Source organism: Vidua macroura, chromosome 1 (genome assembly GCF_024509145.1).
Source record: "Vidua macroura isolate BioBank_ID:100142 chromosome 1, ASM2450914v1, whole genome shotgun sequence".
In the NCBI taxonomy this organism is placed as follows: Eukaryota; Metazoa; Chordata; class Aves; order Passeriformes; family Viduidae; genus Vidua; species Vidua macroura.
This window is the reverse complement of record NC_071571.1, coordinates 34,935,446-34,962,015: the sequence shown is the minus strand read 5'-3', so window position 1 is coordinate 34,962,015 and position 26,570 is coordinate 34,935,446. Positions and strand designations below refer to the sequence as shown.

General features: G+C 40.5%; 1 protein-coding gene across 1 annotated transcript; it reads right to left on the bottom strand.

Moving 5' to 3' along the window:
- Window positions 1-90: 90 nt before the first annotated feature.
- Window positions 91-24,358, bottom strand: WIPF3 (WAS/WASL interacting protein family member 3). Its single transcript, XM_053971153.1, is given in 8 exon segments — window positions 91-3,575; window positions 4,482-4,583; window positions 5,354-5,500; window positions 7,131-7,371; window positions 7,373-7,884; window positions 9,371-9,499; window positions 10,101-10,251; window positions 24,248-24,358. Coding segments are annotated over 8 exon segments (1,434 nt in total). The 3' UTR covers window positions 91-3,534.
- Window positions 24,359-26,570: the final 2,212 nt, after the last annotated feature.

Below are 26,570 nucleotides of genomic sequence, written 5' to 3'. Positions count from 1 at the left end.
TGTGGTCCTCTGTATCTCCAGATGCTTCAATGGATCTTTAATGACAAATATATGGAAACATTTCAGAAATGCTAGCAAATAGGCACAGGATTTCTCATTTCATCCCTGGAAGATGTTGTTTATTTCTAAAGTACCCAAACCATAATAAAAATGGAGTAAAATTTTCTTCTCCTTGATATATCTGCTGGCAGGTAGTCTAGAATTAGTTTTAAAATCCTTAGGAAGGTACTTACTACGGAGCAGTACACAAATTTCAGAATAAATGAGAGCCAACAATATGCCACTTTTAATTGTACTATAACAAAATAGTTTTTAAAACAGTATTCAACTTTTCCAGTTGTTTGAGAAGCAATGTAGATGTAGACCCCTGCTTGTTACTACATTCATGCATATTTATCAAGTAACTACAGTAAATGACACTATTGGTCAAAGCATCACCACTTTTTTTTTTCCTTTTCACATGATGTACAGCAAGTTATCATAATAGGCTAGAAAAAGACTAATGTTGCTTTCTTGGAGTCCTGTGGGTGAAGAGCTTCTTACCCCTACACCATCTCAAACCATGAATGTGCATGTGTGTGGGAATAGTTACAGCCTAACTGAGCTGCTGTAACAACAAACAGAAAACCAGGGATGTAAAGATGCAGTAACCTGTCTTTTCAAAAAAGTTTTGTTCGAAGGCAACACCATGGGGAAAGATCATCAGTGATCTAAAACATTATCACACCTCTAACTGAAGGGAATTGATGGCAGTTATATAAATTAATGCCATACCTGTAATAGCCTGGCTGTGAGCACCAGACTCACCCTGGAAACAGCAGTGTTCTTTTTCAGGCTGGTGAACCATGGAAACATTTATATTGGAAAACAACTCTTGAGATCATCTAATCCAACTGTTAACCCAGCACTGCCAAGTCCACCACTAAACCATGTCCCTATGATGCCTTGTGAAGGCTGACCTAGAACAGAGACTAGATGGAGTTAAAGAATAAAGCAGGTATTATTAGAAGGCCTCAATGGGTACACCTTGGGCAGTACAAGAGCCCAGCCAAGGCTACACCCAAGATGAACCCAAAATGGTCATAAAATGGACGACCAGTCATGAGATCTCTCACTTTTATAAGTTCTGGTCCATTAGCATATTGGAGTTAATTATCCGATTATAGCTTTAGATTATGAAGTCCCATCCTTCTTGATTTTCTCTCTTCATTCCACCATTGTTTACGTTCTTGGGTCTGAAATTTGGATCATTTGTCCTTGGTCCCCAGGACCAAGGGTCCTTTGTCTACCTACTCTATAATGAGAGCTTACTATCCCCTAGTATGAAGCTCAGAAGTACACACTAAAGCAGTACAGAATCTGAAAAATGTAAAAGCTAAAACCTGAGGGATCACCTGAGTGCTGTATCTACAAGTCTTTTAAATACCTGTAGGTATTAAATGGTGACTTCACCACTTCCCTGAGGAGCCTGTTCCAATGCCTGACCACCTTTTTGGTGAAGATGTTTTTCCTAATATCAAATCTAAACCTCCCCTGGCACATCTTGAGGGCATTTCTTCTTGTCCGGTGCCTTGTTACTTGAGAGAAGTGACTGACCCCCACACTGGTACATTATCCTTTTGGGTTACAGAGAGCAATAAGGTCTCCTCTGAACCTCCTCAAGCCAGGATGTTGTTGGCCTTCTTGACCACCTGAGCACACACTGGCCCCTGTTCAGCATGTTTAGCCACTGACAGCCACCACACCCAGGTCCTTTAGTGTCAGGCAGATTTCCAGCCACTCTGCCCCCAGCGGTGCCTTGGGTTGTTGTAACCCAGGTCTAAGAACCCAGAAAAGTAGTAAAAAGAGGAATCAAAGGGTGCTTGGGATTGAAAGGGATGGTCATCTGATCCAACACCCTTGGCCAAGCAGGGTCACCTAGTGCCAGTTGCTGAGGTCAAAGTCCAGATCCTTTGAGCATCTTTAAGGAGTGAGATTCTACAAGGTCTGTGGGCAACCTGTTCCAAGGCTCAGTCACCTACACAGTCAAAAAGTGTTTCCTGATGTTCTGATAGCTCTTCTTGTGTTGCAGTTGCCCATTTCCTCTGGTTCTGTCACTGGGCATCATTGAAAAGAGTCTGGCTCCATTTTTATGTCCTCCCTTCAAATATACATTGGAAAGATCCGCTCTGAGCCTTCTCTTTTCTAGGCTGATCAGTCTCAGCTCTCTCAGCCTTTCTTCATAGGAGAGATGCTCCAGCCCCTTCATTACTTTTATGGCCTTTTGTAGGACTCTCTTCAGCATGGCCATGTCTTCTTTGCACTGGGGAGCCCAGAATTTGGACACAGCACATGTGGCCACACACCAGGTGTGGCCTCACTAGTGCTGAGCAGAGTGAAGATCATTTCCCTGACACCTCCCTGGTACCTCTCCTCCCAATGCACAAGAATAAGGGTAATAAATGCTAGAAATAGACATCTTAGGACCAGATCTAAACATCTGTGATCCAAAGACCTTACCCAAGGTCTGAATATTAAAAGCAGTAGTTCAAGTCTTGTCTGCTGATAGGTTGTTACTTTTCCCAACCAACTCTATTTGAGACAATAACCACTTTGGGGGCTGAGTGTTCCATGTGGTACGTTTTGGACAATGAACCTTTCACTGCTAGCAAATAGTAGTAGCTCTAAAATGTAGGTTTTGGACCCCTCATCCAAAGGCTTTGTAATTGCTCGGTAAAGGCAATCTATGGCAGAAATGGTAAATAGCCACTGTGCCAGCAGGAAAAGACAGGACACGTGTCCTTACATACGCTCATCACACCATGTGTATTCACACACACCATTTCTTTTTCTTGCTTACAACAGAGAACTTCCTTTTCCTCTGCTTTGGAAAGGTTCTGTCATCTTTGTCAAGTCCATAACCATCCCACCCAGCTGGGCTTCTTCAGACACTATCCTATAAGGATATGTAATCATTAGGAGGTATGCTCATTAGCAGCCACAGCTCCTTGGCATCTCCTCTTCATGCTTCATGAGAAAAGGATTGTGGGCCCATCTCTTCATGAAAGTGACATCCTGCTGCAATCTGAGGCCAGGCAGAATGGAAGAAGTGAGGAAACATAAAAACAGACTAAAGATAGCATATTAGTTTGACAGTTCATTGAAAAAATATCTAAATAAGAACTGGAGAATTTCCAGAAATTATGATGGAAGGGGAAAACAGAACTACAGGCACGTAGCACAAAACATTCTGAGGTAACATTGTCAGCACAATGAGAATTGTTTCAACACTACAAAGAATTTAAATTTTATGCTGCTTTGCTTAAAAAATATTCACCTATATACAGTAATTAAAAGCCTGTCCTAACATTCCTGTAGTATGTAGGCCAGTTCAAAAGGTATAATTTATATTGATTTACAGTTTATAGAAATGTTAATATTGCAGTACTTGTGACTCAAGTACAATCTATCACGGCAACAGGGACCCCTTCTGTCTTATATATTATCTTGATCTTCTTTTTTAACACTAGTCCAGAGATCATCAGAAGACTCTTCTCATCTCACGTGTGTTCTTAATGGAGGATTTTTAGAGGGATCTGTAAATAGATAGGACAGATTTTAAATAGGTATTTTGGATGCACTTATATGGCAGGGACACTGCATTTATCTGCTACCCCTGATATATACATACATATGTTTACATACATACACACACACACATATTGCTTGTGCTCTGCAGCCCTTCAGTAAAAAGTCAGAATATACAGCAGACAATTTAGCCTGAAGGAGGCTGCTATGAAAATTCATGTAAAGTACCTTAGCATGGAAACAAAACAAAAGGTTAATTAAAAGTTGGAGACCTAATAATACAGAAAACTAGGTTTTATAAAAAAGCTGAATATGGGCATGAGATCTTTTGGCACTTTTGACTACCCATTTTCAAAATTGGATAGGTGAACTGCTCTTACATCAGTGACCTGATTGTAAAGTTACTAAGTTAAGAAAGGAGGAAAAAAAAAAAAATAAAGCAAGGTTCAGCCATTTATCACTTCCTGACAAAGTTCAGGTACTAAATCTCTTTGTTACTCAGGTGTGTAAAACACCATGAATAGGATTTAAATCAAAATACCTAACAGAAGACATGGATCAAGTCATCTTTCTCTGTGATTTCACATGTTAGTAAACAAAAAAATCAAACTCAGGAGCTGCCCAAATCTGTTTTTACAATATGACTGTTTTTAACATCACAGACTTTGCAAATTTAGCAATCTGAAAACACAGGCAGCATGTCCAGCCACATAATTTGTTTTAGCTAAGACTCTAAAGTAACTAAGTGCTTTTCATTATATCTTTGGTCCCTGTTGCCACTGTGACAAACCCCATTCCTCTCTGTGTCAATGCTAGCAGTCCAGTTATGCTAATGATGGTTCAGTTCTTTATTTTGCATCCCCATTTTTAAACCTCTTGATAATGATCAGATCTTTCCATGTTTACACACTTACCTCTGGGTATCTTGCTGGGATACGTTTTCTGAAATGGTTTGAATTCATCAGGTGGAGGGAAATCTTCCACAGAATGGAAAGTAAATTTTGATTCAAAGTCATCTGGGAAGTTTCAGGGAAATAAACATTAGCTGCTGCTAGAGAAAAACTTAAAACAACAACAACAAAAACCAACCAACCAACCAACCAACCAAAAACCCCAAAAACCCAATCAAACAAACAAACAAAACTCCAAAAAACCAAAACCCAACAATGTTGCCACAAGTAATTTCAATTAAAAATTCTGGCTTATTTTCTCCTGGTAGTGGCTCATTCATTATAAACCACTCTGTAAAAAACATATATAAACTTCTGTGAGCCACCCAAGCTTTTTGCCTTAATTGCAGACACTGCCTGCTATTAAAACTGAAGTTAAGCTTCTGGCTGCTGTTCCAGTTTTCTGCATTGATGGTATTGCGGTAATAGAGGTATTCATTGGTAGTTTTCAAGACATGTAGCTATGAACAAGAATGAATGGCCAATTCATCAGACCACAAAAGTAATTCTTAGTGGTCTTTGCCCTATAGGAGTGAAACCTCTAAATGTCCATGATCTGGTTTGAAGAATGGTAATATAAGCACACTATGGAAACTCTTCATATTTTTAAGTAACTTTGGAGGTAGTGTGTGCTTTTCTATTGACTGCATTCAAATCCTTTTTGAAAAAGCCTTAATTTTCTATAATTGTATAAGGTTGTACAAAAATGTTTCTATTATACTACCCAGTTATTGCTAGGACGAAGTCTTGAGTGAGTTTTTGAGGTCTGAGACACACATAGGCTTTTGTACTAAAATTATTAACTAAGGGCAAGAGATTTAATTTACTGATATTACCAATGATGTGCATATTTCCATTTTTAAGTGGTGTGTAGGGGTCATGAGCTGTAGCCCAGGCTGAGACTCCAGATTTGCTTGTAAGTTCAGTCGTTGGGGATCTTGCAGGTGGCTGTGGAGGTGTGACCAGCTTCCCAGTACCGGTTCCTTTAAAAAAAACCCAGGAGACAAGCATATGAACATCATCATGACTACCAACAGCAAACTACAAAAAAGTGGAGGGGGTGTAGAAAGAATGCAGTATTTGATGCAAACATACCCATAGCTGTTGTTTGCCAAGCCTGACCACAGATTTGTAGCATTGAGTATTAAATTGAGTCACTACTGGAATTGGCTGGGGCTTTCCATTTCCAGTTCTAAGGAAAGTGTGACATTCTGAAATGTGGTTTTGTCCCAGTCTGGAAGGGAAGATTATCCTTCCACTTTCACAAGAACAAGCAAAGGAAATCAACAAAACTTTCCTTTGCTTTTTAAGCAAAGGAAATCAACAAAACAACCACACTAGGTGGTATGCCTAAAAGAAAATTTCCTGACACTTTGTCAGCTATGTAATGGAATTACCATTAGTCTTGTGCATTTCACTGAGGAGTTGCAAGGGCCAACAAAGTTTACATCTGGAAGACCTACCACAGGAGTTGTGTGAGGGGGAGGGAGCCCAAGGCCTCCAAGTTAGCAGCCTCTCAAAACTCCTTACCCTCCTACATAACAAGGGACAGGCAGGGTAATTTTATGGAAAACATACAAATTGAACTACATGAGAAATGGGCATCTCGACATAGTAACAGTTCATCAGAGAGTTCTGAGCAGGATTAATCACCACCACAAGGCACCTGATCTGCTGTACTTACACAGCCTTTCCCCTGGCTCTCAAAGTAATCTTTCTCCTGACATGTGGATGCTAAAATACAGGGTACAGAACATTTCCAGATGTTCCCTGTTAAGTAGCTGTCTCCATTTCTCAAACCTACACAAATCTAGGCTCATCTTTTTTATTATTTTCATTACATTAGAGGAGTCTAACAAAATTTCCTTCTATCATCTACTGAAGGAAATACTGGATAACACCCCACTTCCCAAGTAGTTGGAGAAACCTTTGGCCCAACCACCTTGATCACAGGAGGCACTGGCTGCTCCCCTTTGTTGAACAGCAGAGGGCTGCAGCCAGATTTGCTTTTGCTCACCTATGGCTGGTAGCTACCCCATCTCTGTTTCATTATGTTCTCTAGCGTTTCCCAGCTGTTGCCAATATTGCTCCTGCATGGGCACAGCTGTAGAGGGGTGTCCTAGGCAGGCTGGCACATGAGCAGCTGCTGACCTGGCAGACACCGTGGTGTGCAGTCTGCTCCCCCACCTGAGCCTGTCAGGTACCACCCATTGCACTGCTGGAGACACACCAATGCCAACACAAAAGCATGAAGCAGCCCAGTGGTCCTAAGACTTTGTCTCCACTGATCAGCATGTTGCTTCCAAGAGTGGCAGCTTAAACAATAAGGCATGTGTGCCCAGTGCTAAGAATTTCCTGGCATCTCAAAAAGCCGGATGTTTTGAGAGTTCATCACGAGCCGTGCAACCCATGGGTATTCATCCCATGTGTGCTCCTCACCCCTGCCCCTCCGTGCTCTCCAGCCACCAGTGCAATAGAATGGTTTGGGTTGGAAGGCGGCCTTGAAGAACTAAGTCATCTTCAAGGTCCTGTTCCAACCCAAATCATTCTGTGATTTTCCCCGCTAGCCGAAGGGAGGGAAAAACCTCCTTCTTTTGGAGGTGCCTCTCTCACCTGCGCCTCGGCCTGGTCTCTTCTTCCTGGTCTCCACCACGGCTGCGGGCTGAGGGGGGCCGGGGGTGGGCGGCAGCGGCAGCGACTGGATGTTGCTTGGCTTATGGACCTGTGACAGCAAGTGGGGAGACTTGGGGGGCAGCGGAGGGGGCACGTCGGCACCGCTGAAGGCCGGGGAGGGGGGAAAGGAGAGCCGGTTTGGGGGCGGGGGTTGGGCGTGTGGCGGCGGAGGAGGCGGGGGGCGGTGGCGGGGGCAGGGGACAGTCCCTTCCTTCGGCCGGAGCGGCGGCGGCCGCAGAGGCCTCGGCGGCCCTGCCCGGCAGCCCGCAGGGGGGCACGGGGGGCAGCGGGGGAGGAGGAGGAGGAGGGGGCGGCGGGGGCGGGTGCGAAGCGCCTGCTTGAGGCTTGCTGGGTTTGTCAGCCTGAGGGGGAGGGAGCGGGGCCGGGGCAGCAGCGCCGGGGGTCACCGTCTTGGCAGCGCGATCGGCCGGAGGGGGCACAGGGGGAGGAGGAGGGAAGGTGAGGGAAGGCTTGCTGGAAGCGGGAGGCGGTGGAGGGGGGGCGGGCAGGCTGAGCCGCCCGGGGCCCGCTCCTGCTGCTGCTCGGGAGGTGCCGGGAATCTCCGGTGGGACAGCTGCTCTTGGACCCTCGGCCGGGGGCGAGGGGGTGCTGTTCGCCTTGGCAGCGCCGCTGCTCGGCGGTGCGGAGGGTCTGGGGGATGGTGCTCGGCCTCCAGATAGCTGCCCAGGCCTCCCTGTTGGAAACCAGATACCACATGTTACACACCGGGATTGCGATCCCACTCCTCAGACCGAACAGCGATAAAGGCAAGCTCTTCATCTTCCCCTCCCTAGTTGACCCGGAGGGATCAAACTCATTCACCCCGGTTGCCCACTCTGTAATGGGGCTTAGGAGGTGATGCATTCCAGTGGGCACCAGGGATTCTGCTTTGTTATATGACGACCTGCTGGGAGACACTGCTCCCCTCCCTGCTCCTCAGCTTCTGCAGAATGAAACCGTTTAAGGAGAAGGAGCTTTTCTGCAGAGTTTGGGACCCTTCATGCCAACCTCATTTTGCCTGGTACAGCCCGCTGGGCATCGAGAGTCCTGGTGAAAAGTACACATCAACTGGCATCCTTCAAGTTAAATACTTGCTTAGGATCAAAAAATTCACACTAACGTTACAGAAACTTCAACTCCACGGATAAAAGCCAAGTTTTTAAAAGTAATGCCTCAAAGGCTTTCTGGAAGGCACAGGTTCTGGTATTTCCTTTTTAACAGCAAATGCCTGAAGACTCTTGAATTTACAAAATATCTTTTCCTGAGTAAATGTCAAGGATTTATCACAAAGCAAGATGTTAAAAAAGGCATCTCATTCAACACTCACATAGTCTGATAGGCATGGCCATAGTTTAAAGAGCAACTCAAAGTAGTTACTGCCACTGAAGCTATGTCAAAAGCCCCAGCACGTACAGTGCTGTGCATCTTTGACTTGCCTTTTGGGAGCAAAAAACCTTCAGGCAGAGCCGAATTCTGTCTTTCCGTACAAAAACGTACTTTGCTGTGTGCTGCCTGAGCAGGCACCAGCTGCTCGACAGAGCCAGAGGTCATTACTGTGACTATAAAAGTCATCCCTCATTGATACTGGCACTTCTTGAGGTGAAAGCAGCAGTGGGGCTCCCCATGTGCCTTCCTCCTGTCATTGTGAAGCAACAATACCTTTATTTTTCACATCAGTAAATTACCTTGCTGGATCAAAGCTATACTCTATAAAATCCAGAGAGCAAAAATCTTAAATATGAATCTTTAATCTAATACCCAAGACTGTAATACCATAGAAATACACACTAGTGGAGGGAAGGAATATGACTTTGCCATTTGTGCTGAAACTGATAAGCTCAGATTTCAACATTGTATTCAAGACAAAATTAAAAGTTTTCATTAAAATAATGTAAAAACCTCAGCTAAAGAAATCTATTTAATCTCTTTCTTACCAAGTGTGGAGATAGCATTTTATTTACATTTTAAGGAATAAGGCACCTGAGATCTAGAAAGGTGGCTTCAATCACATTATTAATTGAGCACTCCATGGTCACATGATGAACTAAGCATTCAGAAAAAAAAAACAAAAAAACCAACAAAAACCCAATAAAAATCAATCAGTAAAGCTAATCCCAAAGTACTTTTCATCCCAAATTTGTGCCCACCCAGTTCTGCTTTCATCCAAATGAAGCCTTTACCTGTCATGTCCCTCTGGCCTGCTGGTCTGAGAACAGGAAAGCCACCAGCAAATAAACCTCCCAGAGGCTGCTGAGAGCCACCTTTATTAACAGCTGGGTTACCTCCATCTCTGTTAGCTCCTTTGGGTTCTGTTAAAAAGAATGAAAATGAAGGGTATATCAGAAAATAATTTCATCTTTGCCCTGAGACTGCTAAGGCTTGGTGGCAGCAGCCAAGACCAAACTTTTCCCTGCACTGCTATACAGGAACTGCCATCCCTCTCTGACCTGTACCTTGGAGCACAGCACCCTCTGGTGCTCTTCAACGTCATGCAAATCGTGACACCAAGAAGTAGCTGTGTTAGGCCTAATACTGAATTTATGTCACTAGAATTTTTCAGCATTTTTTTGTTCTTTTAATCTAATAAAGAACAATTATTCTGCTAGAGCCAACAATTCCCACCTAATTATTTTATTGAAGTGCTCTCAAGGATTTATTTTGGAACAAGGAATGCCTGTTAAGGTCATAACTAGTTGGAGACTTACCATGAAGTGCTAACAGTCATTGATCTCAGAGCAGGTTGCACGTTTAGAAAGTGTTCCCTCCCCACATCCTAAAGCCATACAATGACGCAGACATTTGCTGACCTTCAAACCTGCCCTTCAGTATGAAACTGTCCATCTGACCTCCACCCACACCCGAGGCTTCAGCAATGCTCCCCCAGGGCCTTGCTGAGGAGCCACTGCTCACTTTCAATCTGTGGTGCACTGCGGTCGTTGATTTGGGTCACTTTTCTTAGGCGAGTTCCCTGCTGGATATCAGCCAAGAGTGCGTTTCGTGCTTTCTGGTCTTCCTTTCGCAATTTTGGTATCTCTGAGCTTACCTGTTGACAGTAAGAGCTTTAGATGGGAGATACAGACAAAAATGCATGTTTAGAAAGGATACACAGGCAAACATGGGAGAGAATATTTGAAATAAGCCCTCCCTGGCAGCTGTCACTCCCAAGCCTTTGAGTCGAATCAACAGGAACACTTGGTTGTGCAGGAGGCTGGAAAGCTGGAAATTTAAATATAATACAAAACTAATCCTAGTTGTGCTAATGCTGTTGAAAGCAAGTTAGGAGGCATGCTTAAATGAAATGTGACCTCATTTGGCCATTTATGGCCTCTGTCCCACAATGCCAGCTCCAACTTCCTCTGTCAGCTCTTATCATAATATTTACAATGCTTTACATCAAAATTTTTATAAGTCAAATTATAATAAATATCTGTTTTATCACTTTTCTTAGGAAAAGAGATAAATGCATGCTGCACTTATATTTGAATGTGATTATTAACTTCTTTAGATTGTCTCTCTGTACTGGAGATTAACATCAGTTTAAGTAGAATGCCTTTAGAATAATACAATTATATTTTAGTAATGTTTCTATCCTAACCAAGCTTGCTAAATGTAAAGTTGCAGTTTAAAGTTTTTTAATAAAACAAACGAACAAAATTTATTCTTTATTCTTATTTCTTCAAGTTTATTGTTATATATATTAAAAAACCATATCTTTAAGAAAATTGGATGCTTCACTTTTTAAAAGCAGATAATAAACAGCAAAGCTGTTATTCCTAAACCTATTGTGATTAACAGAGCAATCTAATAGAGGAGAATCTTCACATCAGAGGAGCAATGTTCTGCTTGCTTCCAAAATTCCCAGAGGTTAGCTAACTCTCTAAAGAGAACGAGTACCAGAAATGTTTCCATAGCCCTTAATTTTAGCATCATAGCTGTAATAAAGCTGAACAATACCGTCACACTTGAAAAAACCCCCAAAAGCAACCCAGCTTGGTAATGCCATTCTGAAAGCAAAAGAGAAACTTGAAAACACTCAACCAGCTGCTGAACTAATAACGTGTTTTATTAATCCCAAGTGAAGAATTCTATCAGTACGATATTTTTCGTGGTTATTTTCGTACTTGCTAAAAAAATCAAAACCCAGCCAGTGGGATTTGCTACGGCCCACTAGATGGAGCTCCAGACCGCCGCTAACGCCGCCGCATTCCCGAACCCTGATGTAAAAACTCGGAATTGCAACCTGCTGATATGTAACCACGTGTTATTTTAAAATGTTCGGAAAAGCCCCACTGTGTTACATTTTTCTCGTTTGAAAGAGCGCTGCCTGCCCTCGTACTTGCAGAACAGGGAGTCCCACTAGTCATTGCGAGGCCCCAGAAGAGCTGCCTGTGTCAGCGGTGTTAGACCTCGTACGAGCCACAAACCATTTCCGTTCCCCTTCTCTGGAAGCTGACAATACTTACTGTGAAAAATGGAAATACCATAACTGGAACAAGGGTGATTCCCTTCCTCATAAAAGCTCTTTACCAGTATCTTCAACTTCTTGTCTCTTTACTCCCACTAATGACTTTGCTGTAGCAGGACAAGTAGGATCTAGAGGGATCTGATCAAGAGCTATGTTTAAAATTAGATCCAGCAGCTGTCTCTTTCATTTCCGGGTTCAAGTGTCCTTATATTATGCCAGCTGTCCACTTCACCTCCCAGATCTACTTCTCTGGGCAGACAGGCTATTGAATATAAAGTCTTGATATCCAGACAGCTATTAAAATAACCCACTTGTGGCAACCTGTGGCAAGTGACCCATGACTTGATATCAGTGTAACACAAGCAAGACAAAAATTTGTGGCATAAAAGAGCAGGAAGAGTTCTGCCATTCTGCAATGCAGCATAACAAGCTGCCTCTCTCTTAGAGCAGATTCCCTTACTCCAAACATAACTCCATCCCATGCCCCAGCTGTTTCTTCTTCCTCTTCATGTGTGTAAGAGATTCAATCTTCCGTGCCCAGTCTGGTGGACCTGGATATTGATTAGCTGCTGAGTAGCTTGATATGGATTCTCTTTTTCCATTACAAAGTCAAGATGGTCTTGGGTGTAGTGTTGCCTGGTTGCGCGGCAGTCAGAGCTCCTTTGGATTTCTTGTTTGCTGCCTGCACTCCCAAGGCCAGTAATAATCCTTGCCAAGTAGCATTTCATCAGGTAAGTATCTCACTATCTACTGGTGTCCAGCATTTGCAAATTCCTGGATTTACCATATTGTTTTTTGAGACAACCTTCCTTTCTTTGATGAAGAACTAAATCTTGGATTCACACTCATGCTGTGCTTGCAATCCGTAGCACAAGCACAGATAACAAACATGCAAGTTCTGCATTAAGAGAAAAACAAAGAGGAACTCTTATGGCAGTCAAATCTTCAGCTCTGATCACATGCAATAGTAGTGTCTCAGCAGGAAGACAAATACATTTTAAGTCACAGAGGGAAAACAGCTGCAAGACAAAAGATGTAATTCTTAGGCTACTTTCTACCCCACCATCTGCAGGGCAGCCTCATTTATTTACAAAAAGAGAAACATCTCAGTATTTCAATGAAAATCAGAAGGGAAGTGGAGAAGAATGCGAAGATCATTTGTTTTATCAGATGCCAGAGCTGCCTCAGGTAACACAGAGTGAAATTAAATTCCATACTTTATTTACAGGAATTGGTAAGGGAACGGTGGGTTCTCATTACCTCAGCAACCACTAGCTTATTCTGCTACTATTTCAGACACAATGAATGTCACATTCAGTACATAGAAACTAGAAGAATGGAACAAACCACACATGTAAACAGCCTGAACATAAGAATTACTTCCTTCTCCTCTCACCCAGCACCACCATGTTTTGTCTTCAGTGTCTGAAATTACACACTCAGCTAGGATATGCAGTAAAGTACAGGACTAATGTTTAGGCTGTCAGGTCTTCAAAATACCTGTAAATAGGAAAATTCCTTCAAATCATTTTTTTTAGAGTGATGTTTCAGACTGTAAATCATCAATGTTGGAAATAAACATTTCAGAATTTGAAGCTGGTAACTTAGACTAGTGGAAATATGAATGAGGACAGCATGAATATAGAGAGAGATCTAAATCACTGCAGCTTGAGTCTATTTGAAAAGAACAACAAACCAAAACATGTTTCCCCACTGCTGACATGGAGGGGTGAAAGGAGAAAGAAAATGCACAATATAAAAACGTCAAATGTAAAACTGAAAGTGACTGGATTGCAAATAATAGTCATATCTCTGAAACTAAAGCCTGCATTCCAAGTCCCACAATCCTGGACCTGGAAGGGGGCTCCAGCAGCAAGCCGGAATTAGCAAGTATGACAAGGAGGGATAGTATACTCCTCCAATATTTCTTCTCCTTTCAAACAAACAAACAAACAAACAAACAAACCCAAAAAAACAGTGTGAGCAAAAATGGAATCACAAGCTCGGTTCTAGTCTCCGGATTTTTAAAATTACATTGTGGAAACCTGGAGGTGCAAAAGAAAGAGCCAAAGCAGTGTTCAAAACACTGGAGCCAACAGCTCAGATTTCGGCACCTCTGTTTTGACTGTCAGCACACCACAACCTGTACTGGGAATGGTGGTGAGGACTCAGGCAGCAGAGACAGGCATTTGATGAATTAATCTGAGATGCAAACAGACAAGCCACAGACAGCAGCAGATTATCAATCTCTTGATAATACTTCAGATCAAGGCTGAATCCTCTCTGGCAGAAGTGTTTTTTGTGAACCACAAGTCACCAGGTCCTGTGCAGAGCTACTAGGTGATGTGTAGTACCCTGTGCTGGAGGGACAGTGGTTTGTAGCAGCCTCATCCAGTTAGGAGTTCTGTGAAAGTGGATTGTTTAGTTTAGAAGAACAACTCTCTATTTTTACACTTTCTATACATGGACCACTCCAGGTTTGAGCCTGAATAATCACAATCTTAATACCCTAAACTGAGTTGTATCAGACAAATTAAGAACGGAGAGACTTTTTCTAGGGAAAACTGACTGAAATGCATGGCAATGAGCTCCATTTCTGACTACACTCTGCTGTGATATTTACATCACCTTCAGAATGTCACTTGACATCCTGCAAGACAGATGGGAGCATTGACCTACCCTCTGGGCTCCTACGATACTTAAAATGTTTAAGAGACTTACGTGCTCAGATACTAAAGTGATGTAAATGCAGAAGGTACCAGCCATTTGAAAAAGTTTATATTGATACTAATTATAATCTTCAGTTTTTAAAGTGTACCCCTGCACACAGAAAAGGGAAAATCCTCTGGACTCTGGACAGGTAGTTCAGTCACAGTTCATACATACTGTACCATAAATGGCTTGTATTTACTCTGATTTTAAATATGCTCTTGAATGCATTTGTAAAGTACTTCAGAGTAATACAGATCTACATAAACAGGACAGCTGCAGGAAAAATGTACCTCTAGCCTTCTGGACCACCCAATAGCCAGGCAGTCATGGGCCTTTCTTTCAGAGTAAACCCATCAAATGATGTGAAAAGATGATCCAATACTAGAACCCTAAATTAGATAGGAGCCATAAGTAAGATAAAATAAAGCATTATTCCATCCAAAGGCACTATATACTTTTACTCAGAGAACTTAATAGTACTGAGTATTTACACTTCTAATGTGCAATGAATTGTATCATCATAGTATATTCCTTCTCCTGGTCACATTTTACAGGAAACACTGGGAAGACACCTGTGAAGAAAATTATTTATCTGAACTAGATAAAAAACTAAAACAAAAAAGTCAAAATATATTTAGCTTTTCCCTAATTATTTTGTGAGACATATAATGATAACATTAATCAATACATTTCACGTCAGAATTTTATTATGAGCAGAATGAGAGCGCTCTCTTTTGCTGACAATATATATTATTTCTATGAATCTGGTGGAAATTAACCTTCTTCTCTCCCATTACCAATTTTTCCCCCATAAACAAAATCCCCCATATTCAATGCAGAGATCAAGCACAGGTACTGGCAGAAGGCAGAAGCAGTATACATTTTAGTGGAAAAAGAGATTGAGGAAACCCCTTGCTTTCTTATTTTTCTCTGCCATGCTCAGCCAAACTTGCACAGATCCAGGCTGAGGCAAGTGATTTTCATCACTGCAGCATGAAACACCTCAGGTTTGGCTTTTAAGGAAGGGAAAGAGTGCAGCAATATAAAGACTAAGCAGAAAGCTCTAGGATAAAGGATATTTGATCACAGAGACAAATATTTATGGGGGGCTGGGGGGGTGGGGGGGGTGGGAGGGTTTATGTTCCTGAGCCAGTCCTGGCCTTCTCTGTCATGATTCATAGACCCAACTTAAACTAAAAAATGTGAGAGAAAAAGCTTACAAACGTGACAATGGACAATTAAAACCAGCATCTAAAACAGCAGGAAGGGCAAAACAAGCAAGAGCTGTGGAGGCACTGCAGTCAGTAATGTGATAGTCACATGGCCAGGTCTGGTCAAAGAAAATGTTTGTCAATAATGAGAGACAACTGAAACATCTAAACATTTAGTAAAGGATGTATAAAGCATCAAGAAAGAGCAGAAACCATTGGAAATATAACAAAATTCTCCAAATATTATTTCAATATTATTAATAACCAAAATTCTGGTGTAAACAAATACAGATTTTTCAGGAAAGAAGACAAAAAAGGTAAGCTAGCTGCCTAATGCAGTATGTGCGTCATGTCAGAGATAGCTGAGCATATGAGAGAAAAATACAGCTTGTTTTTGGTTGGTAAACCATCTGAGGAAGCATGATGAGTGTTCTTACTACCCATATGGCACCACAAGACTTTCCAAGCAGGGGAGCATGAAGGGATAGATGATGACTGGGTCCCCATCCAGCCATAAATCTCCTACTCCTTTGAAGGAAAGCCAGGCATTGGGTTGATGTTCACAGCAGTCTGGCAGAGCACAGACCTTGAGTAAGGGGCCTCAAAGGGCATGAGTCTGTTAAAATACCCTTCTGGGACCACTGATGACAAAAAAGAGTGGACCAAGAACAGGGGAGACCTGCTTGCAAGCAACCTACTCTGTAGCTTCCTTCCACTTAACAACAAGCTGCTGACCACAAGTGTTCCATAAGGAGATTTCTGTAACCATCAGGACTAAGGTATTTAAATTAATTCAGCTCCTCAAAGACTGCATCATTTTCAAAAGCAGAACTGTCAGAAAAAAGTAATATTGCCAGTAAGATGCCAGAATAGTCTAACAAACTACAATGTCATAACTTTTTATTAAAAGAATGAGGTTGTTTTGGTACAAAGTAAAACATAGATGTTGACCAGAAATCTCAGTGTAAGCTGACCAGCATGTCTTCCTTGACATAGCACAGGATTATAAAAGTCATCTTTGTAGCTCAGCATGAAATCTGAAACTCCAGAGGAATTTGGATCTTGATTCCAAGGTCAATCCACTATTACTAGCTTAGAATTATGCCAGGAATTAATGATTTTACATTTGCAGCAGAAACAGTTTGCCCGGCAGGCAAGAGCGTTGCTTTTACAAAGAATTCTCAAACCAGCAGCTAAAGTCTCTACCAGGAATGTGCCAAGAAAAACAGTAGCAACAAATAGAAAGAGCGTATTAAAATAATAAACCCAGTTTCCAGCACATCACAAACAGGAGTACTGTAGAGAAAATCATTGTCATCCTTCTTGTATTTTCATTACATATGCATCAAGTGTGGTTTCACTCATGCACTGTCAAATACAAAATAAAATAATCCAAATAATACGCCCTTCCAGTTTAAGGAAAAATCCAACAAGTCTCAACAACAAAGTAGATGTGTTCTTTTATTTTATATATTTTAATAATATTTCTGTTTATTTCTAAACAAGCTTGGGAGATCTGGTACCTGAGAGTTTTGGAGAGGTTTCTGGTACCTCAGTTCACAAGAGAGCTCTGACCTCTGATTTAAAGCTTTTTAATTATGGGAGACCTCACCACAGTGCACTACTGCACCTGCACAGTCATTTGCAAGATCAGAGCCACTTCTGTGTTTCTGCTGTAGAATAGGACAAAACTAATTAATTCTTGGCACCTGATCTGCCTGGGCAAACGTGGCACTCTCTCAGCCTTCTAGCAAGCTGAGCTTCAAATGCTTCCCATATGAGGGGTCACTCTCCAGCCAACTTTTCTGAGGGAACCCACATGACGGGACCTGCCAAACAGCTTCCTGGCAGCTAATGAAATCATTGTTTCAACAGAATGACAGAACCAGCACTTGACAATTCCACCTACACCCAGCTCAGCACTGATTAAACATGATCTCAGCCTCCATTGCACAAAGTTCTGCAGTCTTAGCCTGCCAGGTTGAAAAGGTCAGCGAGCAATGTGTGTTCTTAGATAGGCTGTGTCCACACCAACCTTGTTTCTCAGCTCCCAGCTAGGGAAGTAGTGCAAAAGTTGTTACAGATCCCTTCCTGGCACTATAGCCACCACCTAGTCCTGGCTTTAGTCCCAAATAGTGAGGCCTTTCAGTGTTAGCAGAGCCTGGTGCCTGCTCTGCACCTACTTGAAGCTACCACCACACACAATGGCAGGGAACAGAACAGCATAGCAGGAGCAACTTTCTTCTAAATCTATGTTCCCAGTGCTCATTTCAAACACCACCAGGAATCAATGTCACTGCACCTATAAACCCTCTGCACCTTATGCTAGCACTGCTGTATCGGATAATATAAAATCTTGTATACTATAGGGTTCAATTGCTCCTGCCTCAAATGGAGCAGGGGGGGTTATTCACTAGGGTGTACTTAAGGTTTTCCAGTGTGGGTTGCTAGATTTCTGTACAGGAATACAAAAAATGCAACAGAGTAAGTAGGATCATTTGTACCTGCTGAGCTTTTCTGCAAGTATTTAACTTTCTGACACCCACATTTTAAATGTAAATTCTGACTATTCTTGTACTAAAAGAAAACATGCAGTAACAGAAGCCACCAAAATGAAGGCAGTATAAAATTTAAACTACTCTAAAAGTGTTTCCCAGCAGTCCAGAAAGATCACAAGTCAAATACCAAAAATACCCTGGGATTGGTTTCAAAAGCTAATTTTGAACTTCATTTTTTGATTTCTAAAATTTTGGGATTCAAAGTCCCATGATAGCCTTTGCATCAATGAAAAGAAAGGGAAAACTCTCTCATAAACAAGAAAATCTGAGGGCCTGGCATTGCAATGAAAATGTCAAACAGTACAAGGATGAAAACATTGCCATGGGAGCTGGTGACACTAGCATAGCAGTGTTTATTCTCTCTGTCTACCATAGCAGAGTCCTCAGAATGACAAGGGATACCATGAGTATTGGTAACAAAAATTTCAGCAGGTAACAACCTACACACATCACAATTTAATCTCTCTCTAAGAATGCTAGGCTATTCCTCATACCCACTTACCTGTGCAGAAGCTACTGATTATTCTGAAATGCCTTTTAGCATCCACACAAAATTATGGTTAACCCAAGAGAGAATAATGAGAAACTAGCATTTCTTGCACTCTCACCTTCCAGCCATTCAGAGAACTCCTGCTATAATTTTGAGTTCTCTTTTAATTAAAAGACTAAAAGTATAATATTAATTGACAGATGGAATTTAATATGTAGCCACTGCATACACTAGAGATGGGGCACTGACTTTTAAGGGCATTATTACTTTGTGATTAGAACGGTAAATTAACCTATTAGTTGTCTGCAGCTAGGCTGCTTCTGGTACCTGGGCTCGATCATTCACAGCTGGTAAATCTACTCTGCAATTTCCATAGTGGTATATTATACAGATGAAAAACAAAGAGAAAGAATGCTCTTCAAATGCATTCCACTCAGACATGTAGAACACATGACATTATGAAGAAACCTACAAAACAGAACTCATTATCTAAATACATTTAAAACGGTGACATAAGAGTTCTCAAGTGAAGCATTCAAGAAGATTAGCACCTAGGAACTATATGCAATCCATGCCCCTGTACCTGTCCAGATGAAACAGAGCAATGCCAGCCTAGTATTTATGGTTTTTTTTTCATCTTCCCCATATTTCACAGCTCCCATTTTTCCTTTCTGTATTTCTTGACTACAAGAGTAGAAGGCTACAGCAACAACACTTTGAGACACCACAGCTATGCAATCCCAATTTTCCAACAGCTAAAAATTTAGTCAAATAAACCACACAAAGACACAGCATTTTTTTTCCTACATGATTGACTCTCAATTCTTTATGAAAGCAGACTGGTGTGAGATATGATATATTATTAAAACACTTTAAATCAGTATCCTTTATTTTTTCTGGAACAAAGCACTCAAAAATTGTCCAGCCCTTAGCACAGTCTCTATGATGAGTCAGTCACCAACAAGATTACCAAGCCTGCACTTTCTCTCACTCTGGTGTGTTTTACTTATCAGCAATAAATATTGTGCTTTAGTATCTCCCTAGGCTCCATGACAAAGTACTAAATATGATCTTACAGCTCAGATAAAATTTTAATAAACACATTCCTAACTATTTTGCTATTGGCACCATGCAGAATGCTTTCTTTCAGTATTACACTTGCATGTCTAGGGGTCTGAATAAAAACTTAAGAGATTACTTTAATTTTACAATAAATAATTAGCAAGCATGACCAAAAATTTATACATATGAGGGCTCATTTGTGCACATTTGCTCATACTATATTTGGTAAGACCAAATCAAAATACCATAAATCATCATTATCTTCAGCCAAGATGTTTTACATATGCTGTTTGTTCTCTTTCCAAAGAACAGTAGTGCTAAATGTCATAGGAGCAAAACCAACTCCCACACAACTTCAGATGAGCACTGTAGCTCTCTGAATTTCTTATGAAGGCTGAAGGAAACAGCTCAGCAAGATTTTCAATCTAACAACTGCATAAAGGAGGGGAAAAAACCATCCCCCCAAAGAAAACTATCAGGTGATGTTTTTCTGAACCTTGGAAATCCTTCTTCTGTGTAAATTATGCTTTTATCACACATTATATCATGAGGAATTGCCTTTCTGAGTTTTCTATTACAGAGTAGAAAATAAGAAGAGAACAACAAACTTGATAAACACTGACAGGTTTATCTACAACAGTAATTCTAGTTTTAATTTTTAAAAAATTTTAACTAAATAAGAATGAGGTAATCATTAAGATTAATTTACATTAAGATTAATCTACATGCTAGTCTAGCATTCATCATTGCTTCAAGTTTCATATTTCTATCATCAAAATAAGCATATGACTTTCTCCTTCTGCTATCCTTGTTTCTAGTGTGCCACAAGGCAGCAAATAAACACCTGGTGCTACTTTATGAACTTTAATCATCTGATCCATTGTGATTTTGGAGGTTAATTTCTATGCTAAGACTTTAATCATAACAATTCCAAAGAGAACAGAAGTATTTTCTTAAACTCCACAAACATATGAATCACTAAACAAACATTCTCTGAGTAAGGCACAACCCAGCAGGGCTGCTACGCATCCACACTTCCTCCAATATTAACATTTTAATAGGTGATGACTGATCTTAACATTACAAATTCATATATACAGAGGCCACACAGCAGTAAGCAGCCTTCACTGCATGTAATAAGTGAACAGGGTTTATCAAAGCAAAATTCTCTCTTGATCCTTTTCTTGGAAAATGAAGTAGAGAAAAATTTTAATCCATCTCCGTGGTGACACCTACTCCAGAAAATGTGACAAACCAAAACTAACCTGGTTGCCTCATATGCCAAGCTTAAAGACAGGAGTGGTAAAAGAAACAGAGTGAGAATAAAATGAAGTTTTCATGAACAGAAAGCTTTAAAAAAATGCCAAACCTACCACCCTCTTCCCCAAGAACACCAACAAAAACTCAATTAAAAAAAACCCACCTTACATGACATGCCCATAAATTAAAAGAGCTTTAGAAAAAGCCTCCTCTCTAAGTGTACTTTGTTAAGGTGTAGAGGAAAAGGGAACATGATGAGAATTTAATTCTGTAAGCCAGTGCCAGAAAATACATCAGGGCATAGTTTTATTCTGCCTACTCACCCCTCTAATCTCTATCACCTCCAGAAGGCAGGCATTTGAAGACCTAGTCAATGAATCTAATCAGCTATATTTACATTTTGACTCAGCCACCTACATCTGCTATAGCAGACATCCCACCATTCCCTCCTGAGAAATCCAGGAATTTGTTTCCTTTTAAGTTTGGTCTAACAGCCAGTAGCTTTTTTGGCTGTTGGGCACAGGTGGCTCCTAGTATGTCTTAAATACCATCTCCAAATCACTTTTTATTGTCTTGTAACAACTTTTGTGAAAAAAAATTCAGTACAAGTACTTACAGAGTATCAGCAAATCCAAACGTTTTAGGAAACAGTAGGAAAAAGGCCAAAAAAACACTAGGAAGGAACTTTCTTCTGCCTTAAGAAGGGGTTAGCAGGACAAAAAAGTTATGTGCCAACAGTAATTAGAATTTCCATGAAGTAAGGACTGCAAAATTATTTGGGATCAAGGCTCACAATATTCACAAAGAAAATGTGCAGAGAAAAAGATAATGCAGTGACTACTTCTACTAAAAATCTCTTGATAGTGAAAGCAAGAGGAAAGTATGGTTCTCATCCATAACTAGAAAAGCAAGACAAGTCCATGATACCCCTGCAATTCAATCATGAAAAACTACATAAAAACCCTAAAGCCCCCACCTACACACAGACATTTTTTTTTAATATAAATCACTTAAATTAAACTAGTGGCTCACCCACATATTAATAGTAAAATTAAAATCTAACTTTTAATTGCTAACATGCAAATCTTACTCTGATTTAATCATATCAGTATAATAAAAACCACTGTGCTGTTTACTTTGGAACTTTTCCAGCTGTTGGCCGTATAATAACTTATTTCCTTTGAAGGTTTTCCTTAAAGCTATACGCCTGTTAAATTTTTCCTTCTTCCATCCCCTAACTGTAGACCTAGCAGCTGTAACAACAGCTGGGCAGATTAGCAACTGTAAAAGACAAATGCCAATTTCTAGGAAAGGGCTTTCCAGTAAAAGAAAATAGGGTCTGAAGCAAGTTTCTGCAGACTCCCCAACTATAAGGTTTTACTCTGTAACTTGGCACCAGCTGGAGTCTCTTACTCTGTGCTTCTGCTGAATTCACCAGGCAGATTCCTTATCCTGTCTCTCATTCAGTTTTGACAGGGAAAAAATAATTTTGCTGTTGCAGAAAAAACAATGTCCTGCCACGCTATTTTATTAATTATTTCTGTTGATCTTATATTATTTCTGTTGATACTCTTTTTAGTCTCAAGACCTATTAAAAGCAAAGCTTTGATATCAGACAATAACTAGAAACACATCTAGCATGTATCATGTCACCAAGATTGAGCTGACTCTAAATTCTGTTTATCTTATACAGAGATCACCCCATTTGAAACAGAATGACCCAACTACAATATGAAAACAAGCCTTCTTGTATCAAAACCCTATCACAGTAGTGGATTTAATAGTCAGAAAAGGGAAGGGGAAACAAAAAAATCCCAAACTTGTTCATAATGATCCTTAGGGGTCCTTTTAGCTTTCTCAAGTCATTTCCAATTGGCGTATGTTAGAGGATTCTAAAAATGTCTCTAGATACTTTACTGATCTAAATTTATTAGGATAAGAACATTTGTGGTTTCTGTTGACTTTAATTGCAGTTGTGAGCATTAAGCTGCTCACAATATGCAGCCCACTTATTTCAGCATCTAAGTATAGGTTGTGTACCAGCCCAGAAGAATGGCTAATTGGAAACACTGCTCCTGGTGCCAAACTTTAATCTGAATGCTGAAAAGAATCAAACACTTCTTATTTGATTTGCTGTCTTTATCCTCCTCCTCTTCATCTCCACAGCTCATGGGGAGTTTTACAAAATGGTTCAGCCTGTAAAGTAGCAGAAAGAAACTTGCAAAGAAACCTCCTTCTGGAAAAAAAAAGATAAAATAATAGCCTTATGAACAATAACAAACAAAATCAACCAACCTTCCTAGGAACAAAACAGGCAAAGATGCCAGGGAATGCAAGGGTGAAATGTAGTTCTTAAAAAAAAATAAACCTGAAGTACATTTGAAGTACATTTTAAGTACCATGTACTGTTTTGCTATGCAGACTAACATACTCTGCAAATAACCACAGCAGTGATAGAAAAATATATGAAAAAAAGTCAGGAGAGATTTTATGACTTGAACACAACTGTACCAGGTTCTGCTCTTTCAAAAAAAAGTGTAATAATTTCAATGCAGAAATAGGTTATGACCAACTGATCACGGAATTCAAGGAATTACTTAAACAGGTTTTACCATAGGTACAATAATTGATTGTGAAGGTATGAAAATGTAATACCCTGAAAGTTCACCCAGAACATCCTCCTCCTATTGCAAACATGCTGGCAAGGCACATGTTCTGCTTCATGACACACACAGTAATGATCTGCTACAAGCTGTAATTGTTCCTGCACATGTAGAAAAGAATATTGTGCTGTATCCCCAGGAAGACACCGTGTGCTAGAAAGGGCAAAATGTACAGCTGAACACTGTGAGTCTTAATAGGAGCTGTAAGAAAAAGGATGAAGAAATGAATACTTACCATCTGTACATTACCAATACAAAAATTAATTCCCTTTGGCTGGAAAAGTATTCACAAATGCTAAATTCTCACCATATGCACTCTAATAATCTCAAAACCTTTTGATCATGCACTCCTAGCAGTAACAAAATTTTTGCACACGCACCCCAAAAAGATAGGTTTATTTCTTTATAAAGTATACACATATATGACTGAAGTTGCAGTATTTTCATCCCACACACCAATGGATCATCTCACACACCCCACTTTGGGGACCACTGCTGTAATGAACAGAACTAGTGCCAGCAAAACAAACATCTGCCCCAGATATTTGCTATGAATATCCATGCCAAAATCCTGTGGGCTCTAAGCTGGCTACTACAGCTAAGCTTTTGCTCACAGAAATGAAAAGTCAGTCTTACCAGTGGTGGTGGTGCAGGGGGCCCTCCAGAAGGTGGTGGTGGAGGGGGCCCTCCAGAAGGTGGTGGAGGAGGTGGAGGAGGAGGTGGTGGTGGCGGTGGTGGCACAGGCATCCGCTCGGATTTCTAGCTTCACGCAGTTGTGAAAAATATAGCCAAAGTCTATGTCCTTGAGGAGAAGGAAGGGAGGAAAAGGGAAAGTGGATGAATAAAATGAAAAAACAGAGAGGAATGTGTTTATACACTGCAAGCTGAAGATCAGCCAAAATATCTAGCTCCCAGCAGACTGAAGACTTTTATACTGCACTGCTTCCAAAAGTACAGTACGAACAGCCTCATTACAGTTATGATGACAACATACATCTAAAGAGCAAGCTCATGGATCTGGAGCAGTGCCATGAGTACCAAATGCATAGATGCTAGCCTGTCCAACTATTACATCTTGCCTTAACCTAGCCCATATCCCTGAAATGCAATTCTGCAGAGAACTAATCACAGTTGACCACATGTAGACACTCCTGCTGGGACAAAAACTCAGTTGACTTTAAGCCAGAGGTTTGCTGCTCTAAGGAGAGAGTAAGGGACATTTTAAGGTTCAGTGGACTTACTCAATATTTAAAGAAAAAAAAAAAGAGGAAAAGAAGCCCTCATGATTTAATAATAAATAAAGAAATAATTCTAAAAATTAATGCTTCTATTACCAAATGATATCATATCAAGGATCAGACATCTCAAGTGTTAAAGTCAAGTGTTTTTCCTGCCATTATAAAATTATAATTTTCACAATTCTTTAGTAATACACTGACAAAAAGGCACATATCTTCCAACAAAAGCTATATGCTTTTCTTTAAAAAAAAAATCTTTTGTAGAATGACAGCACATCACTCACTGATTTTCATACCTAACCATGCCCTCAGCATGACTCAGTCATCATTAAAGTTAACAAGAAACCCCTGTATTTCATTAGTAAAGTTGCAAATGAAAGTACTAGGCAGTGCCAAAGAGAACCTTATGCAATCCATGCTTGAAATCTTCTTTTGATAGTGACAATTGGATAGATGCTCCGAACACATCTAGTTTTACATCTTATTCTACATCCATCATGTCATGATTATTTTGTGAGACTCTTCACAATGTCACAATGCCATATGAAACAGTGTCAAAAGCCCCACAATAACACAAAATATGTCATATGCTTTGTCTTTTCTTTCTGCAAGGCTTTATCTTAACAAGAAATTACATTGGTTTCTCACATTTACTCTTTATACATCTCTCTAGGTCATAATTTGTTTCCCTGACTCCTGAAAGGTCTTAGAAACATTTTTCACATTTTAATGTTTTACTAAAAATTGATGTTAAGTTAAATAGACCACAATTCCCAGAACCTATTCCCCTTCCTTCTCCCTTCATTATTAAAAACAGGCACTCCATGCTTTTCTAGAATCATCTGTGTAGGGAGGAGGCATGACAGTTAAATCCAGAAAAGTTCAGGAGAGAAGATAACATAGAAATGAGGCAAGTTGCAGTCTTGAGTGAAATATCTGGCTGTTTTGCTAGAGGGTTAGATGCAGAGGGAAAAGGCAGTGAAATTAAAACATACATGCAGACTTGTTCACTTCCTACCTAGTGTACATGAACAATATCCCAATTATGTCTGAGTAGTTTTCTCCTTTTCTATCTTGTAAAATACTTAATGAGAGATTAGTCAAAAATTAGACATGCAGAGCCTCTGAAACACTCACTTTCTCCCTTGAGAGATTGTTATGCAAAGGACTGGCTGATCAAAGCACTCTGATCTGTAACAGAATCAGTTACAATCACTTTAATAATCTCTTAATGAAGCTTTCCAAGAAAGCTGGCATCACAGCATCTCCACCATTCTACCCTCATTGTTGCCCTATTCAAAAACCCATCATCAAAAGATATCTCTTTTCCTCAATTAAACCATTCAAAAACATGGACATAAGGAGAATGAGTCTTCCCAGCTAATAATATGTTTCGGGTTAGTATCTTCCTACCCTGCAATACAGGCCTTTGTCTTCATTAAGGATTTAGAATGGGAAATATGCCCTTAGTCAAATTAGGAAAAAAAAATACAACCCACGCTCCTGTGGCAGACCACATGAATGGCAGCAGGAGGTAGAGTACATTGGAGGCAAGCAGCAGTCAGAGAAAGGAAATGGGAATCAGCTCCTGCTATTTAAAAGTCACAATCTGAAATGCCATCAGATGACTTTTCTAGCTGCCTCTGCCCCAGTGCTTGTTCCTCCAAATGATGCAGCCTGAATTCAAGGACTAGAAACTGTGTGATCATCTACAACCCAAA